Source organism: Sarcophilus harrisii, chromosome 3, assembly GCF_902635505.1.
Source record: "Sarcophilus harrisii chromosome 3, mSarHar1.11, whole genome shotgun sequence".
NCBI lineage: Eukaryota > Metazoa > Chordata > Mammalia > Dasyuromorphia > Dasyuridae > Sarcophilus > Sarcophilus harrisii.
The window spans coordinates 408495989-408515911 of NC_045428.1; the positions used below are offsets into that span (position 1 = coordinate 408495989).

General features: G+C 33.9%; 1 protein-coding gene across 7 annotated transcripts in view; it reads right to left on the reverse strand.

Moving 5' to 3' along the window:
• Positions 1-246: 246 nt before the first annotated feature.
• The window catches only part of CSRNP3 (cysteine and serine rich nuclear protein 3), a 250612-nt gene continuing 230935 nt past the window's right edge, over positions 247-19923 (reverse strand). For all 7 annotated transcript variants that reach the window (XM_031960545.1, XM_031960544.1, XM_031960543.1 and 4 more), the window contains 2 exons: positions 3091-3387; positions 247-1551 (listed from right to left, as the gene is read on the reverse strand). In XM_031960545.1, coding sequence (XP_031816405.1) covers positions 505-1551; positions 3091-3387 — 1344 coding nt within the window. In that variant the 3' untranslated portion in view covers positions 247-504. The remainder of the gene's footprint in view (positions 1552-3090; positions 3388-19923) is intronic.

Here is a 19923-nt window from a genome sequence, read left to right on the forward strand (position 1 = left end):
TCAAAACATGATCTGCTAAACTACCATAAATAAAATACATATGAACAATTAAATCTTTTTCTTACAATAATTACTTTTACATTAAAAAGTCACTATCAACTTCAGATAGATTGAAAATTAGGACTCTAAATCTGATCATTTCCAAGTATTAGTTAAGAATCTTGCACAGGCCCAATAATCAAAAAACTTGGAGCTTTGACCTATACAGGTTGGCAGGTTTCACAGAGTTTGACGGGTCAGTGACTGAAATATGCATTTTTAAATTTAGCTCTTTTTTTTTTTTTTATCAAAAACATCTGATTTATTTCAAAATCCTTGTATGAACTTGTATTTGTGCAATGCCACTGTCCCAAAAGCTAGAAAGAAGAAACAAAAGCATCTGGAACTTTAACCATAGTCCAAGTTTTCTTGGTCCACAGTTTAAAACAATGTTGAGTCTAGGAAATCCAATTAAATAACAGTGCATTTAAATATAGGAAGGTGGTTCTGGGACAACTTAACCTACTACACGGGGACGGTCTCAATCACTGATGACTTGATGCATTCTTCGTGCAATCTGCTCTTTTCCGAAAGGCTTAAGGAATTTTCAGCAGGATGCTCAACTATGTGACTGTCGCCATTCAAAGTAGAAACATATCTCTCTGGGGAGGGACCTTTCAAATAAGAGTGAAATTCCACTTGAGGGTGGTTTGGCCTATGTTCGGGATATAAGCTATTACATGGCACATGGCTATCATTTTCTGATGAAGAGCAGCAGACTATTACAGAGGGGTTTGCAGATGGGTAATGTGAGCTGCCATAGCTCTCTTCTGCTTGTCGAGCATAGTCAACAAACTGCTCTGATGTCATGCTGTAAGGCACCAGAGAAAGGGTACCATTTTTAACAGTGTCTCTTTCAGAATAGTTCTCAGGAATCTGATTTGTGGTGCCTGGAGTATGGTTGTCTATTTGGTAATATAAAGTTGAAGAGCTAGTGTAAAAAGAGGCATTTTTAGAGTGGCTTTCATGTACTGTAGTGCCATCAGAATAGCAGAGAACTGAAGGAAGAGGCACAACTTCGGCATGGGTGGCCAGACCTTCCACAAAATGATCTCCTTTCTCATCTTCTTCATCTTCTTCCTCTTCTTCTTCCTCCTCTTCCTCTTCATCTGATTCACTTGGTGCTAGGCTTTGTGTGCTGGAATCTGTAACTCCACTACAAAAGCTACTCCCATCTTCTTCCTCTTCTTCATCTTCTACTTGGCAATCCAACTCTTCTGCAGACTGCAAATGCATCACTGTTGTTTGGGGCTCTGTTTCAATCTCAAAATTCTCTGCAATTGAATATTCCACAGGGTGGCCAGCAGGGCCCATAGAACTAGTGTGAGCATTTATCTCACTGTGGCAGCCGTTCAGTGTTGGAATTTGCTGCTCTCGGTTTTTCTCCAGTTCGAGTTTCATTATTGTGTGCAAAAAGTGAGTCCGGACTCGGATAGGATTAAATTCAATCCTACCTGCTGTATTACTACATCCCTCTTTAGTGCAACCACATGGGAAAGACATCCGATCCACCTAGAAAGAGACAGAGAGAGAGAGAGAGAGAGAACATTATGAAAACATGACAAGTAAAACAACAACTTGAGTCTTTTCTAAGACTGAGTGTAAGTCTTGATTCAGGGAACTTAAATGATACCAAAGCAGATGATTAGCAAACCATGTATTTATTTGTTTTTGTTTTCTTTCTCTACCATTTGCATTGCAAAGCTTCTCAAAACTAAGGATTTTCCTACTTTATTAGCTTCCCAAGATTTTTAGACAGTCATCAGTACACTATGAGTATTCAAACATCAAATGATATAGCTCAATTTTTCATAATCTAAGATTTTATGATTATAACTCCTCTTTTAAATTTTTTTCCTTGTTTCTCCACGTCATTATAATCATTATAAACCTTGAGTTGCAAGGGTGCTCTGAGACCCCATTTGATAGATGAGTAAATATCTGACAAGGTTCCATATTTCACTTCAGCTTTCCAGAGAGTGGAAAAAATGATAATGTGTGGCCCTGGTGATTATTACTTCACCTTGTAGTGGGATGAGGAGGCAGGAGACATGATAGTGAAAGGCATTTTTAAAGTTCTTTTTAGAGAAAGGAAGAGTAACAAGTTCCTATGCTGTCACTCTGCTATAGCAAAAATCAAAACAACTTCTACCAGTAAATCTGTTTTCATTACCTATTTCCCCACTCATTTGGGTTTTTCTATCTTTGTATTCCTTAGGCAGCATTAAGGTTATCTTTCATTGATTGGAGAGGGAGATAGGCTCAGAGTATAGGAACTACTCTCACATTATTGCAGGGGTGAACTTCCCTGTCTGGGAAGCCAAGATTTCTTAGGAAACTGACAGTAATTACAGAAAGTAACAGAGAATGACAGAGCAGGGTGCAAGTAGTCCAATGTTCTCTTTTTATTAATGAAAGGAAATCTCAGGTCATATACGTAGTGACAGAGGCTGAACCAAAATCCAGGTTTGCTGGTTTTAATTAAATATAATTCAACTACTATATAGAATATTAGGCAATCAGACACATTGACAGGAAAATCAGAAGCTCATAGGATCATTTTACAAATGAGGAAACAGGAACCCAAAGAGATTAAATGACTTGTCCAGATCACATTGCCAGGATTCAAATTAAGTCTAGCCCTCTATTCACAACACCATGCTGTCTCACGTGTAATTTAGAAACTCCAATTGCCATTATCTTCTCTCAGGCTACCTGTTTAGACACCAAGAGAAATTCTTAGGTGCTGTAAATTATAATTCAGCCTATGTGTAAATGTTAGTCAAATGACAAATGTACTTCAAACTTTTCCATGTGTCATATTGCATATTTAGAGCCACATTCTATATAAATGTCTCCTAGGTATCCACAGTTATGTTTGCCTTTCAATTAATTTCATCCATCACCTTCACACCCGAATCCCTGTCCTTGAGTGTCTATTGGTGCAAATTCTTTCTACATTCAGCAATTCATTACACATGATACAATTGCCTGTTTAGTGGTTGGTTTCTAATCTCTTTACTTACAAATCCCTGTCACACAGATCTTTACCTGGCACTTGATGCCCGCGAGGCTGCAAGTACAAGTTTCCGGATCACAGAATACTCTACAGTCACAGCCACAATCCTCTCTTGATAGGCGGATGGCCCGCAGCTCATGTTTTTCTTCCACATCAATCTTTTTCACTCCAGAGGCTCGAAGCAGTGCCCTTCGTTTCTTTGTTGGCAGGGGTTGCAGGAAGAAGTATTCGTCTACCTCTGTGTTGTCTAAATCAATATCATCATCCGAAATGTCATCTAATGTAAGAGTGCTGGCTTCTTCGGATTCTACGGTACCATTCTTAGTCATCTAGGAACAAGGAGCGGTAAACAAAAGGCTTAGCTCATTCTTATAGCCCATTCTTTTGTGATATCTATTTGACAATTCTAACACCATTTTCTCTCCCAAACAAGTGCAACTAACTATTCTATGCCACTTGACATGCATAACCCAAAAGAATCATAGTAAAATGTTTCCCCCCCAGATAGAAATATTTTAGCAGCCATTCCTTTTCTTAATAGAGAAAAAAATTAAAAATATAAATTTATAGTCTTTTAGACACCCCGATAATAGCTAGATGAAAATAATTAGAACTGTGAACTTCCTGATGTCAGGAGTTGAAGAGTTCTAAAAACCTTTCCCCCCCATGCTTTGTGAGGAAAGCAGAGGGTTATAAAACACCCATCAGTTAATGTCATTTTGGGGCCTGGTTTGTAGTGGGCAGCTCTGATGTTAGAATAAATATACCCTTATACAGACAGAGGTGATAGCATCTTAATGGAAGTCATCTCAAGCTTAGTCAGCAAATACACTGTCCTTGAAACCATGACACTGAATACTGGGCTCTTAGAAAAGATATAGTCCAGGAAATAAAGTTCTACCGCATTGTGATTTCAGGATTTCAGACATGACTAACAGACCAGAACATTGAGGGGCTAAGAACTCTAATAGGAAGAAATGAAGAGAGTATGAAAACATTGACAGAGAAAAAGAGGGGAACTCTTTAGAAGCTTAATCCCAAATAGAACCAAACAAGAAACTGTTCTAAAAAGAACAGTTCAAATTTATGTACATATAAGACTAAAAAATAGCAAAGGGTCTGTTTTATATATCATAATTCTATACATGTAACCACGTTTACTCTTTTAATTTGATCATTTTTATTCATTGCTAAATTTCATTAATTATAATTCCCATAATAGCTTTTTTTATTACAAAAGTAGCTACTTCTTAATACTTTTATTGCTCTTTGACATTCTCTTTCAACGAAAAATGTTAGGCAGTCAACTATATTTATAGAGAAACCTTGCCCTTTGTAGAGGAGGAAACAAAGCAAATATTGGCCTTTGCCCTCAGGAGGATAAAACATACAGATGGAGCCTTAGAAAAACAGGAGACAAAGACATCTCAGCAATTGCTGATGAATAATTTTACAAAAAGGTCTCAGTCATACATTTCTCTAATGTCATTTAATGAGCTTGACATTTTCAGAAATCCTCTGGATCCTTCTATAATGGTCTTTATGATTTTGTCTGCATTATCTGTTTGTGCTGCTTTATTTTCCTCACATTTGCTCTTCACTCTCTTTCTTGATTTTTGTATACCCAGTCCATTAAAAGTGTCTAGTTTTGGTGTGTTCTTGTCATTGTTATTCATTTCCTTTGAGAGAAATGATTATTAACAAATAATGATTTGGGGAGATCCGAAGTTCCCCTCCTTTTTTGAAAGTCCTAATCTGCTAGTTCAAAACTCAGTTCTTTGAAGGACATTACTGACTTCAGTCAAAAATTTAACTTCCTAGACCATCTTATCTAAGTGAATTCCTACCCATTGTGTTCTATTCAGGTTTGAGTGGGGAAAATTCTTTTATTAGATTGTTCAAAGTAGAGCATTTTAGAAGTAAATGACATAATAAAGGTTACATTCTCCCTATTCATCCTTGGGGCTGGTCTTTCATTGTAATATTCATTTTTTTCATTAATTGCTAACCAGAATTGATTGCCATCCTCAGATATCCCCTTCTTCCCAGCCTATGTAAATGTGAGCAAAATGCTATGAATTTTCTTTGGTCAGAGAGACGACCAAATGACCATTCCTTTTATTAATAACATGCTATTGTTATTCCTAGTATTATTATTAATAAAATGATTACTCAGAAACTACATCTCCCAAACTTTTTAAATGTCAGAGCTTAGAGTAGAATTTTTTTTTCTTATTTGTAAGGATACTCATGTCAAAAGATTATGATATATAGAACAGACCATCAACTTCTAAGGTAGTAAAAGCCATGTCAATTAATAAGGATAGTGTCTGGACTTGTGATTTCCTTGATAGATAACTCCCACATTGAGGAAAACTTAAGGTCTTAGGGCTGACTAGAATACTGAGGGTTTGAATGATTTGCTCAAGATCACATAGTCAAAGTATCACAGATCATCTTCCTGTCTTTGAGGCCCAGATTCATGTGTAAAATGAAGTTTAACAAATATGGAATTAAAAAATTAATATATCATGGTAAAAATAAGCAATTTATCAAAAGTATTCTTACTGCAATAAAATATAGTTTAAATACATGGTTATATTCCAAATTTATAAAACCACAGTTGAAAGGAACCTCAGAAATTATCTAATCTAACTTGTACCGAGTTCTAGAAAAATGCCTCAAAGTTATTGAGACTGCTTAAAAAACTCTATTAATAAGAGATTCACTATCTATCACTGCACTTGGAGACATTTCCAATGGTTAAAGATTTTCCCTTTATATTCTCCTGAATTCTGTTGCTCTGCAACTTCTATCACTGCTAGCAAAGTTGCCCTCAGAGCCAAGCAAAGCAAGTCTCATGCCTCTTCTACATAATAAAATAGGTATTGAATAGTTCTGCCACCTTTCCCATTGGCCATTATCATCATATTATCCCAGCAGTGCAACAATCAAATTATCTTTTAAAATTTTTTTCTATTGTCCCCAGTGTTTTGAAAGGATATTTTTGTTGTCTCTAGCATTCATCAGAAATCTCAGTTCCATCTGGGATTTAACATTTTCCAACATACTCACAGTACCATGCTATTCATTTGTATTCACTCCAAATTACTTGAACTTCCACCTTATGTACATGTCTTCTATTTTATTTTTTTTTTTATAAATAGTATTTTGTCAATTACATGTAGACAATTTTAAACATCTTTCTTTTTAAGAATTTTGAGTTCCAAACATTCTTCCTCCCTTCGTTCTCCTGCTTTCTCTTAAAATGATAAGTAATTTGATATAGGTTATACATAGTACATGTCTTTTAAAAATTTGAATTGGTTAATTAGTTCCTTGCATATCTTTCTTTTCTCTTTTAAAAAATGTATTTCTTTATTCTTATATTGCCTTTTATATGTTTTTCTCAATTAACAAAAAAGAATTATTTTCTTTCTTCCCCACCTCCTATTACAAAACCTTAGAATAAATATGCATAGTCAAGCAAAACAAATGCCCAAATTGGCAATGTCTAAAAATATATGCCTAATTCTGCATCTTGAGTCAGGAGATGGGTAGTATCATGCGTCATTGGTACTCTGGAATCATGGTTGGTTACTGCATTCATTACGGTTCTTAAGAAGTTCAAAATTGCTTGTAGGTATAATGTTTTATAAATATTTTTCCTGACTCTGCTTGCTTGATTCTGTGTAGTTTCATGCAAGTCCTTTCCAGGTTTTTCTGAAATGGTTGCTTTTGTATTTTCATTTTGTTGTTGTTTTGTAAGGCAATTGGGGTTAACTGACTTGCCCAAGGTCACACAAGTGTAAGTGTTAAATGAAGTGGGTCTTTCTGACTCTAGCACCAGTACTCTATGCACTATCTAGCTGCCTCTTCCTTTTGTATTTTCTTACAGCACTACTGTATTGCCTTACATTCATGTATTACATTGCTAAGTTAGTTGGAACGTTTAGTTTACAATTCTTTGCTACTATGAAAAAAGCTAATATATATATATATATTTATACATAGGCCCTTTCCCTCTTATTTTAATCTCTTTGGGGGGTTAGGTCTGGTAGTTGTATTGCTAGATCTAATAGAGTTTCTTGCAGATTCATTGGAATCTATTTAGATAACTTCTTTCTTTCTCATTGAACTTGATTATACAGTCAAAATTTTGTTCTTGAACATTGTAGAAATTTAGGTTACATAATGCTACCTTTAAAATGAGATCTCTTGAAATCATGGATATGTCCTGCCCTCTGCCTCCCCATCTCCCTTGAGAGATAGAAAATAGAATATCCTAGATGCGAGAAATAATCAGCATTACCATCTTGACCACTATATATATATATATATATATATATATATATATATATTTTCCCCCCCCCCCCCAGATCCTGATCCTTGTACTTTGGGACCTTGTGTCCAAGGACTTTGGGAGCAGCAGTGTCCTTTCAAAAATCAGATCTGTTTCCAGCTCACTCCTTGAACAATAATTGTAAAAGAAATCATTAGAGAAAGAATCCACCTTCTTCATCACCATTAGGAATAGTTATTGATCAACTTGAAGAAGTGTAAAGAAGTCTTTTGGAGTGGAAATACCTTCCAGACTACAGGTCCTATTTCTAGCTCAGTGCTCTCATAGCCAACATCCAAGAGAGCAGCTCCTATAGAGAAGGGGCAGACTAGCCCCACCAACCACCAACCAACTTGCCCTGAAAGGCAAACACACAAATCTATATGTAAATATGGGACACATCCTGAGGGAGAGAAAGGAGGCAATTATGTGCCAGTCAAATTGAACCATTTCTACCACCATTAGCACTTCAATCATCATTTGCCCTCAAAATCCAGTAAAGATAGCCCAGGATGCTTCCAAACACATTGTCTACAGCCATCATCCTAGGCAACAAAGTTTGTGAAGGTATATTCTGGCAACTGCTCCAATAGGTACCAAAGTCCTTGGCACTATCAACTGGTTAAACATTAGAAACCTGCAAACTACTGAAGAGCATAGACCAAATTTTTGATTTTTTTTCAAATTCCTTTTAAGAGATGCCTCACACAGGACTCTGTGTTCTTATTTTCTCTTATAATAATATTAATTCTTTGAAGGCAAAGGCTGTCTGATCTTATAGTTGTATTCCTAGTGCCTAACACTGTACTTGACATTAAGCATGCTTAATGGGAACAGCTAGGTGATTCAGGGGGTAGAGCATTGGGCTTGCCATCAAAAATACCCAACTTCAAATCTGGCCTCAGATACCTATTAGCTGTGTGACCCTGGGCAAGTCATTTAACCTGGTTTGCCTCAGTTTCCTCATCTATTAAATGAAATGGAGGAAAGAAAAACTACTCTCTTTGCCAAAAAAAAAAAAAATCCAACCCAAATGGGTTCACAAAGAATCAGACATAACTCAAATTATTGAACAACAAAAAACATGCTTAGTAATGACTTTTTCATTCATTCATTCATTCAAAATGAGATACAAGTATAAAACAAGATTAATAAAATTAAGATTGTTGTATAATACAATGTCATTGTTCACCTTTTGGAATTGCTTCCAAACTCATGCAAGAAAATGAACCTCTTATTTCCAGTTTGGCTTTTAAAGTAATGATGTCAATATCAACAGCCTCAGTGAGAAACACATTCAAAAATTATTTAATCGTTACAACTTACAAAATGTCTCCTGTTATCTTAGTTTGTGGGCTTTCATTTGCACATATGAGGAAGGGGGCCATGTGGTTTATGAACTCTGATAAAATGGTATATAAACCCATAGAATATTAGAAAGCTTAACAAGGATAATTTTTCACAAACTATATAAACAAGGTTATATAAAGTATTAAATGAAATCATTGATAAATATCGTATGACATTCAGAGCAAAAGTAAATTCAAAAATCTTCCTATAGGATATTTCTACCTTGATCAGTAAACTATTTCTCTTCTTGCCCTTCTTTTCCTCCCTTATCCTGTCCCTGTATGGATTCTGTTTTACTCCTCAACATTTTAAGGGCTAGTTTTCTGAATCTCAGACCCCAGCTGCTAACTGGGCTTTCAACTGACTTTTTTCTCAGTTTCAAAATGGCTTATTGAAACACTACTTCCCTACCGCAGATCACCTGAGAATATTCTTATTTTTTTCTCCAAGGATACTATTCCTTTCCTTGTTTTAAAGATTTCAACACTGAAAGAACACTAGTTTATTCATATACAAATTCCCAGAATTTAGAAATGAACTGAAAAATAAGTTAATAGAAAAATGGAATTTTTAGCTTATTTCATCAGAAATAATTAATATGACCTCAGTATTACTACTTTTCATGATTTTGGACAATCATCTATTCCTTGTCCCCCTGACTTCAGTTTCTTCATGTAGAAAATAAACGAATGGATCACAAATTCCCTTTCCAGTTTTAAATTCTATGACCTTCTGACAATAATTGAAAATTCAACAGATCTGTCATCTTATTGATACTGTTCTTCCTTCAAAGATACAAACAATAACTTGCACATTCCTCATCCTGTGTGAGACTCTTATTCAAGTCCTCCCCTAAATTCTTATCAGGGGTGCATCCAGTATGCTGGGACCTTAAAGGGAGGTAAATTGAAATTAACTCAACATTAGCTTAATATAAAGGGGGATGGGATAGGACTGGGGCATTACCTTGATTACTTCTTAACTCTGATTACCCTGACCATTCCATTTTTCCTTTCAATCTTATGTCACTTTGGTAAAGTCCTTTATATTGGTTCTCTTGTGCTTCTCTTTATTATTAATATGTTGCAACCTACTCTTGTCAACCATATTCCTCTCTATTGCTTTTCAGGTATATTTATCTGGTTTCTGATTTCATTTATAAGATATGTCTATAGCTTATTTACATGAATATCTAAGCATTTTTCTGTTATGAACCCCTTTGGTAGGTTAGTGAAACCCATCACTTCTCAGAATAATGTTTTTTTAAAAAATCATAATTGAAGAAAATGATAAATTTTAGAGAGGGGTAAATAAAAATAAAGATGTAATATTTTCCTCTATTTAACTTGACAAATTCTCCTCCTCACATCCCCCAATCCTTAAATCTTGATTAGGGTAGCTATTCACTGGTCACAGGACAAGGGTCTCATTTTTACTTTCATAATAATTATTTAATTACTCAACATTTAAAAAAATCATATTTATTAAGTATTTACTATTTAATGTTGATTGAGTTGTTTAGTTGGTTGCATTTTTTTTAGTGTTAGTTATTGAACAACTATGTGATTTTTAGTCACTCTGACACCATTCTTACAGAAGCAGAAAGGTACCACCCAAGGAGCTTTTTCGTATATTTCTTTGTTCCATTGCCATTGTCCAAAGTATCATCACTAAGTGTGTAAAATAATGCTGATGAACAGGCTTTTCCACAGCCGGTTTCCTAGAAAGACTTTTTTTGGTTGTTGCTAGAGCTGTACTTAAAAGGCTCTCCAAAATGGTAGAACATGTCACAGCTTAGATTTTGCAGGTATAGACTTCAAAAACCCAGAGTCATTTGTATGCCAAGATGAGTCACTAAAGGAAGATGAAGATAATAAGCGTAACTTATCCTCATTTTTAATGCCAATGAAAATGTCTATTTTTTTCTCAGTAAGTACTCTAATGTTAATTCATGCAAAAGGTGGCCCATGCATTTATAGCATAAGCAAGTAATGATGTGCAAGAATTCCAGGGTGCTTTTCATGACTCATTAATTGGATTCTAAGCTCTGGAATAATTTAGAAGGAACCTTTAGACATTCTAGTGATTGTGGAAGGAATATCTTCTGATATTAAAATTTTTTTTATATTCAGAAGTCTTAGTCTTCAAATTTTTTATTCAAAAGTAGCAGAATGAGGTCTAGGATGTTAATTTTAAGGAATAATACAGGGCGACAAATTCAAATATAGACCTGATTTTATAATTATCATTGCTCAATCACTCTGCATTCTTATTCTGTTCTTTTGTCTGCTTTTCATTTGAACCACTACTTTCACAAAGCCCTAAAGATAAAAACATTATACTACCTGAATATGATCCAGAATTTGTTTTTTTTTTTTTTTGCATGTATACTATACAATTATATTGTATATATACAAGAAGAGAATAGTTACCTGAATAGAGTTACCCTCCCCACCTTGTTGATTGGATTATCATTTGTCACTCTAACTAGTTTTTCTTTGTACGCTTCCTAACAAACTTTGTCCTTGACTCCACAAAATAAGTCTACTTTTAAAAATTTCCTAACTTTGATTTTGGTCATCAAATGAAATTAGGTACATAACATATTTTGCAAACTTTAAAGCACTATATCAGAGTCAATTATTATCATTATTACTAAAACTTTATTTCAAAGTCCTTCACCAGCTTGTCCCAAACTGTTTCTTTTGTTCATCTAGTGCTACCTCCAAGTTCTTTTCAAAGCAGTACTATATTTTGGCAATGACCTTATCTCTCTAGCCTTGCTAAGTGGTCTGTTTCTTGTATCATTTAAAGTTCTTGAAATCCCACCTTCTTAAGATACCTTATAGATTAGTATGAGGATAGCTGACAACTTCAATTAGTTATACACCCAATCTTGTCATAAAATTCTTTGGATTATTCTTTCTGATTCCTCCCAATTACATGTTCAGTTTTCTATCTTGTCTTTTACACTTGATACATTATTTCAGGATAGTGACAAAAGATTTGGATAATATTGGTAGAGAAGGGAAAAAACTGATAAAATTTGTAAACTATATTTCTCTTAGTGGCTTGTTCTTGGGAATTAGCAAATGTTTTGTTTAAGTAAAAGAATCTGTCTTGATTATCATTATGGTAAGTCATGGAATCATAAAGGTTTGGTGATTTACTTTATTTTCTGGTCATTTTGTTTGTTTTCCCCATTCAAATAGAGAATTTTGTAGCAACAAGAAATAACTCTGAAGACCTTGAAATTCTTCAGTTTTATGGAGATCAAATTACACATCCAAGTTCATAAACTAGTTAGGGGTAGAAATATAAATAGATACACCTATTGGTTTCTCATATTTAAATCTTTCCCTTAATTTTCTGGTTTTCAGTACAATACTTATCCCACTATACTGTGTGATATCTTTAGTAGCTGTAATTCTGTGTCCTTTAAACCTATTCCCCATAATCTATTTATCAAAAAGCAATACAAAGCTATGGTGGTTATGGTGAGTGTTGGGAAGATTCTCAAGATACTTTATCTATAAAGATATTGCACATGTGATCACCCATAGCCCATAGCCAAGGACAATAATTCAAACTTAGGATTGTCTCTTATTCAACCTCTCTATCCATTTGCTCCCAGTTTTTCTCCTTTCTTTTATACACAATCTAATTCTATGCCACCTAAGGCTGTTCTTGCCCCCAGGAGTACTATCATAGACTTTTATTATTCTGTTACCTAAAGGTAACAGAATATTAAAGGAGATAAAAGTCTTGAGAGAGAGGCCCTAAAAGGACTGTATAGAAACACTCCTAATATAATAAATGATATTGTGTTTATATTTGTAAATGTTTCAGTTTTTATAGTCCTACATTCCATTATGGGAAGCCAAATTCAAGAAATAAATTTTCAGACTTAGGAATTCTTATCAACACAATAACCAACCACATTTCTGGAAGTTATTTACATAATTCCAGATAGAAAGGTAATGAACGCAGAGAGATGTGGCTGTTCTCAATTGAAGGAGGGTGGAAGAGAGAATGTGAATCTGAAAAATAATCAAATTAAAAAAAATACATATTCAGCTGTTCTTTTAGTCTTTAGTTTTTAGCCATGATACATGACATGTGACATGACACATTTATGTTTCAGCTTCATATTTTTTCTTTTAGTTTATGTTTATTTTTTTTCCATGTATAAGCATTATGTTTCATCTTACAAAGTCATCAAGGGAAAGGATTGTGTTTATATGCATTTTGTTTGTCTGGTGTCTTAAAGACTTCAATATTCAATATTATTATTCAGGTGGATAATCCCTCTGCTGGTACAGATTACAACCCCTCTCTAGTGGCATAAATGATTTAATAAATTGCTATGGCCCAAAATTTCAACACCTAGCAGCAAAACTCTAGGACTGAGTCTCTGAATTTATGGAGGCAGGTCTTTAAATGACAGATTTAGAGTCTTTTGATGGATCCATATCAAAAGTAAGCTAAAATTACCAAGAGTTATGCCCTAACCCCACCTAGTCTTTGAAAACTCAAGATTACCTCCTTAATACCTGTAAGTTATTGCATTAGAGTAGGGATTTTCTTTGTATTGCTAGTTCTCAGCACAGTGCATGATGCAGGAGGCACTTTGTAAATGTTGACTTATTGTTAGTAAAGAAACCTCTTTTCAAAGCCCTTATAAAAAAAATACTTTTGATAATAATGGAGATATTGCTTAGTACCACAATTGCTCATTGATACATTCTACATTTTTTCAGCCTGAGACAAATCTGTTTTTTTGTTAAGGATTTGAGTGGGGAAGAAGGAATATTTTCTCATTTCCAAACCAACTTTCTAAATATTGTTCTAGATCCTTGTTCTCTCCTCTGTTGCTTCTTCTAATACTAATTTTATATGCAACCAGAAACACTCTTTTTCCATCACAAGTTTAATTTGATAAAGGTCAAATTCATTCTTCATGCTTTACCTTCTCCTCAAAAACTGGCAAAAGACAGAGAAAAAATTTCAATTGTTTGTAGCCTATTAAATTATCAACATACTGAAAGATTTACACAAAAAAGCACTGTTCAGTATTCCAATCTTTGTTATTCATTATTTTTGTCCATGTGTATGTGTGTGTGTGTCTGTGTGTAAAAGCACACTATAACTTATTTTTACATGGCATCTTCAAATATTTTCATATTCTTAGGAAACATATTTGGATGTTGAGATAAAAGAGTAAAGTTGAACTATTCAATTTCTCTTTTGTGTCTGTCTTTTTTTTTTAATTAAGGATACAGTCTACATTATCCTAAAACTGGAAATAAGTCAAACATTATTAAAAGGGAATGGAAAATAGAGATAGTTAAAAAGCATCAAGCCCTTTCAATGAGTTCAAATTGACATACCATGAAAAATTATATCCTAGATAAATACATGTGATCACAAAAGAAATATTTAAATGTTGAGATATCATGAAGACAGAGACGGGCAAATATCATGGCAATTTCTCAAAGAAAAAAAAGCTTGAATCTGACAACCATAGATTAAGTCACTATGCCCCGATGGTTCAACCACCATTTGGAACCCATAGCAAATACTCTCAATATTTGTCAATTTGAATGTCACCAAACATGCATGTAGGAAAAAGTCAATTTTTCAAGATACCGAATAACAACTCATATACCCACAGCATTTTAAGGTTTACAAAATCTTCCTTCCCATCAAAAACATTCTGAGGAAAGTAGTAATAGCATATTTAACTCTATATTCCAGATGAAGAAAATGAAACTCAGAAAAAGTTAAATGATTTATTTAAACATTGCATAGCCAATGAGAGTCAAAACCTAAACACGGCATTTTTTTTTTTTTAACACAAATACCAAATTCTTTTGACTGCACCAAACTGACATCTAATTATTAGAAGAATGAAGTTTTTAAAATCTTTTTTCTTCTCTTTAAACAAGTCAAACGTTTCATAATGTTGGCAGTACTTAATAACCTGAACAGGTCACTATATAGAGCTGACCAACACAATCAATCTTGCTGACTCCTCTGCTCTAAAAGATGAATGTAATTGCAGTGCGGAAGTGAAGATCTGATGTAAGAGCAAAATATCTTGGAAGAGACTTTGGAGACATTCAGTCTAAAGCTCCTTACTTTGTAGTTGAGGAAACTGGAAGTTAAATGAAGCTGGAAGTCATATAGATTTTATGTGTCAGAAATAGGATATGAACACAATTGCTTATTTAATTATATTATGAAAGAAGACTATTCAACATTTATTTGAATTGATCAGGCATGGAATTTTAAAGATAAAATACCACCTTATATATAGTTCAGGGATGTCCCCACCCCAAACCACCCTCAACACAATTGCCAAAGTGGTTTTCCTTAAGGGCAGACTTCACCATGTCATTCTCATTTATTCATTTATTTAGAGAGGCATCTGGAGTTAAGTGACTTGCCCAGGGTCACACAGCTAGGAAATGTTAAATGTCTGAGGCCAGATTGGAAGTCAGGCTCTCTGACTTCAGTTCTGATGCTCTATGCACTTTGCCATCTGGCTGCCCCTCTACCATGTCATTTTCCAGCTCAATTAATTCCATTAGCTTTCTTTTTGCTTTAAGGATAAAATATATAATCCCCCAGCTATCTTTAGAAGTCCATCACAAACTGCCCCCAATCTATACTCTATTTTCCACATTCTAAGGTAAGTAACTAATGGCATTGCATCTTACATTTCAGTGTCTTTCTGTCAGTCATGCTCCATACCTGGAACAGACATTGTCTTCAATGAATACTTCATTTCCTTCAAAATTTCACCTTCTATAAAAAAGTCTTTCCTGATCTTTAGTGATCAAGAAATAATACAAATGTTCTATCCACATAATTACCTTGCATTTAGCTACTTTTTATTTATTGTGTCAATTCTTATATAAATATGAATAGTCTCCTCTGTCAGAAGATAACTTCCTTCCAAATAGGAATTGTTTCATTCTTTGAACTTGTATTTCTAGTACCTGACATCATGTTTGATATATAGCAGGCATTTAATAAATGATTGTTGATTGATTGCTTAACTGAAGGTGACCCATCATCTCAAACTCTGGTCCTAATGTACTGAAATTACTTGCACTTGTCAAAATTGCATATTGATATGTATTGATATATATTAGTTGCATCTTCAAATATTTTCATTTCTCCTTGCACCTTCCTCTATTAGGATGAAAACTTCTAGAGGCAAGAGGTCATTTCTTTCTTTCTTTTTTAACCAGATTTTTTGCTTCTGTCATATTCATTTATTCATCTATTTATCATTTTTATTATTATATGTTCACTGAATATTTTCACTAACTTGCAATGATCCAACCAAATAAGAAATTAAAATCCAGGTAAATTTTTTACAGCTTTAATGAAGATTGTTATGAAAACCTTCAGCAATATCAATAGTTTATGGGCTGAAGTAATGAGTATAATAACTAATCTTTAATTTCTTGTTCATAGAGCAATCTGGGACTCTGGAGAGGATTCAGAAGGGTACAGTGACATGAAAGCTAGAGATTAGTGGTGGAGAGAGAGAGAGAGAGAGAGAGAGAGAGAGAGAATGAGAGAATAAAAGAGGTAGAAAGAAGAAGGGGTAGAAGGAACACAGAATGGCTTTTATTCTAAAATGTGCTCTACAAGTTTTATGGAAATCATTAACATTTCCTCCACTACCTATGTAATCTATATCTTAAGGACATAGCTGAAGATTTAAAATTTGAAGATGTAGCACAGAAAACAAAGGGTAAGATATGACTACCTCTTCAGTAAGGAGAAGAAAATAGTAAAATAATAGTAGTAATAATAATAATAATAACAAAGTTTCCACTAAAAATTCATGATTGAGAACCAGATTATAGAGTGCTTATCTACAGTGAGTGACAAAGAATGGGATAAAAGTGCACAGTAGACATCTAAGCACTTTAGAAGTCTGAATTGAATTGAAGAATAATCTAGGGTCAAAAGTCATTCATATTTACACAGTAGTCAAGAGCTCTGAAAGTGAAATGAAATCTCTGAAAAAGAAGCAGAACACCCCAAAAGATCTTGATTTGGACACAGAAATGCTTAAAATTCTAAGGTTTCTTAAATGTTCAAGTAGTTGCTTAATTAATTTTACAGAAATTACGTTACATTCATACAAGTAAATAGAAAACTTGAAAAGGTTGACAATTCTCAAACAATGTAGTGCAGATAAAGAAATTATGCATTTAGTTTGGAAGAGATGATTTCATTGATTACTGCCAAATACATAACAAAGACCTCATATTTTTAGTTTGTGGCAGTTAGTTTACTAGTTATGTGCAAATGGAGAATTAATAAATGTCTCCTAATTACATCTTACCTTCTTTGCTCCCACTAGCTACCAGAGCTTCCCTGACTTACAGAGACCCAGTCCTGGACAAGAATGTGAAACAGAACAAGTTTGTCTTTGACACCTATGTTTCTCTGTGCCTTCTCTCTACCTTCCAAAGGACCAAGTATCTCCAGTCATCGAGGAAAGTGACTACAATAATTTATTTATAATACCAAGACAAACTTATATTCCAAAAGGATACCCATAAAAGGAGGATTTTTTTTTAATGATGAGATTTCAAACATCAGCAGGAGAGATGTTTTGGAGGGGCTGAGGTTTCTTCCCTACACCCTTTGAATTTCACTCTATATAAATGCCTATTGGCACATAAAAATGACATCAACTAACTTCAAGCATGGATTCCTTCTAGCCTGTAGAATGGGGGATAAGTTTGCAAATATTTATCATTAAGAAATTTGCTATTATTTTATTAATCAGTTTGTAAAATAAAAAAAAAAACCCACCGTTTCCCCACCTCTTTCTTTTAAAACAATGAAAGCATTACTTTCATTTTAATATCAATTTTATAAAATAATGCAAATAGATTCTACCTGTGTATTTTCTTCCCATTTGCAAATTAATGTGCCAAGGGTAACAATATTTACATTGGGCATAGCTTCTCTGCCAATTTACAAATAATTATGTAATTTAACAAATAGGCCATGAAGTTCAATGGAAAACAAGATGGTATGCAAATGAGAGGACCTTGCCTCTGACTTTTACTTCGTTTATGAAATTGGGCAAATTATTTAACTTCCTCTGACTTCAGATTTAAATTTTTACATCTGAAAATGGGGATGGAGGAGTCTGACCTAATTGTCTCAGTTATTTCATAGCTCAAGATCTATGATTCTATGTTCTAGGAAATGTATTCTTCACTAGGAACACCATGGCAAAAATAAATACAGTCCCTACCTTTTAAAATATCATTTTTCTACAAACAGGATATAACATTGGCACATAAAAATTAAGGTACAAATTTTAGGGGGGGGGAAAGGGCTTTTAGAATATTTTGCTACTGGTAAATCCTCTTTGAGGGTAGCCTTTAGTTCAATTTAACATTTCGTCTTAATTAAAAAATACTATTACAACCAGACTGTTATTTCACAGATTCAGATATCAAACTAGTAACCAAAACATAAACTATATTCAGTAAATAAACCTTGATATCATTTCTCCACAAACGGGATGTAACATTGGCACACAAAAATTAAGGCACAAAATTTAGGAGGGGAAAGGGCTTTTAGTATTATCTTGCTACTGCTAGAAGTTCAATTTTAACTTTTCATTTTAATTAAAAAATACTATTACAATCAAATTGTTATTCACAGATTCAGATATCAGCCAAACTAGCAACCAAGACATAAACTATATTCAATAAATAAACCTTGATATAACATGCTATTAAATGTATCTAAAATGCTTTAATATTTCTTTTTAAACAATCTGTTTTGTAACACAAACTATTCCCAATAATATGTTCCTTGCTACTGGAATAATATTCCTCCACAATTACACTAATGCATAATTGAAATCAAAATTATTAGTATGGAACCTGAGAGCATATTCATCAGAATCAGTTTGTTAAAATATCCACAATCCTTGAACCCATAGAAGAAAATTTACAAAAAATTAGAAATATACACTGCTAAATATCCTAGTCAGAAAATAAAAATAGACTGATCCTAAACAAAGAAACAAAAAACTTCCCCCAAACCCCATAAAATTGTATTGAGAAATAAATAAGTTGCAAAAGTTAATCCTCCCCTGAGTATTTAAAAACAATGTATACTATTCTTCCTACCCCCAATATTTCATCACACCATATGTATTTCCTAATCAGAAATTACTTTTTGGGGGTAATTTTCATATCATACACCTTCCTATATGGTTCAGATTATTTGACCTCCACTATCTTTCTACACCATATTCATGCATAGGTGATAGGAATGGTAAATTTCTTTTTCTTTTTTCTTTAGCCCAAGGAAAATCACTAAACTTTCTTATCAGTAACAAACCGAGATTAGTTCCTTAACCAGGTTAATTTTTTCACAAGTAAACATAAAATAACAGGTAAATAATAAAACTCTTAGATTTCCAACTTAAACACAATTAAAAAGAAATCACTTAGAAGCGGCTATTTTTATTATTATTCCTTTTAAGCTTTAGCCATTCTCTCTCATACTTTTTCTCCTCCCCTTCCCCCCATCTCTCTTCTCTGGCTCTGTTTCTTTTCCCTTCCAACCTCCTGTGTCTGATAGAATTAAATATAGCGGAATAATAATTAAGTCAATGTGCAGCTTTGAGCAAGGTCCTCAAGCTGTGTAGCTCCCAATAACATTAATGGTCACACAACATATCTCAAAATGTGCCATAATGAATCCATTTAGCATCAGACAAAAATCACAGTCATAGCAGCTGTTAAAAACCAGAGGACACAATACCCAGCTATCAAAGGACTCCCCAGAGAGCACTGTCCTTCTCCATATACAGAGATAGGAGCCAGTAATTTACTACAATAAAGAGACTATATCTCTACCTGTGCATTGCGTTTAAACTGATGCCTGGGGAAAAACAAAATTTCCATCTTTTGGGGTAGGGTGAATAGAGTAGGTGTGAATGGAGCTAGGAGAAGAGGGAAACTTAAAACCAAACAGAAATTGCTATTACAATGTTAAGCAATATTTTCTGAAGCATGATACTTTGATCGGTGGCAAAGCAACTATGAAAAATAAAGTCTGGTGGGTAAAATAGAAATTTTTCAGGAAAATGGCAATGAACTTTGCAAAA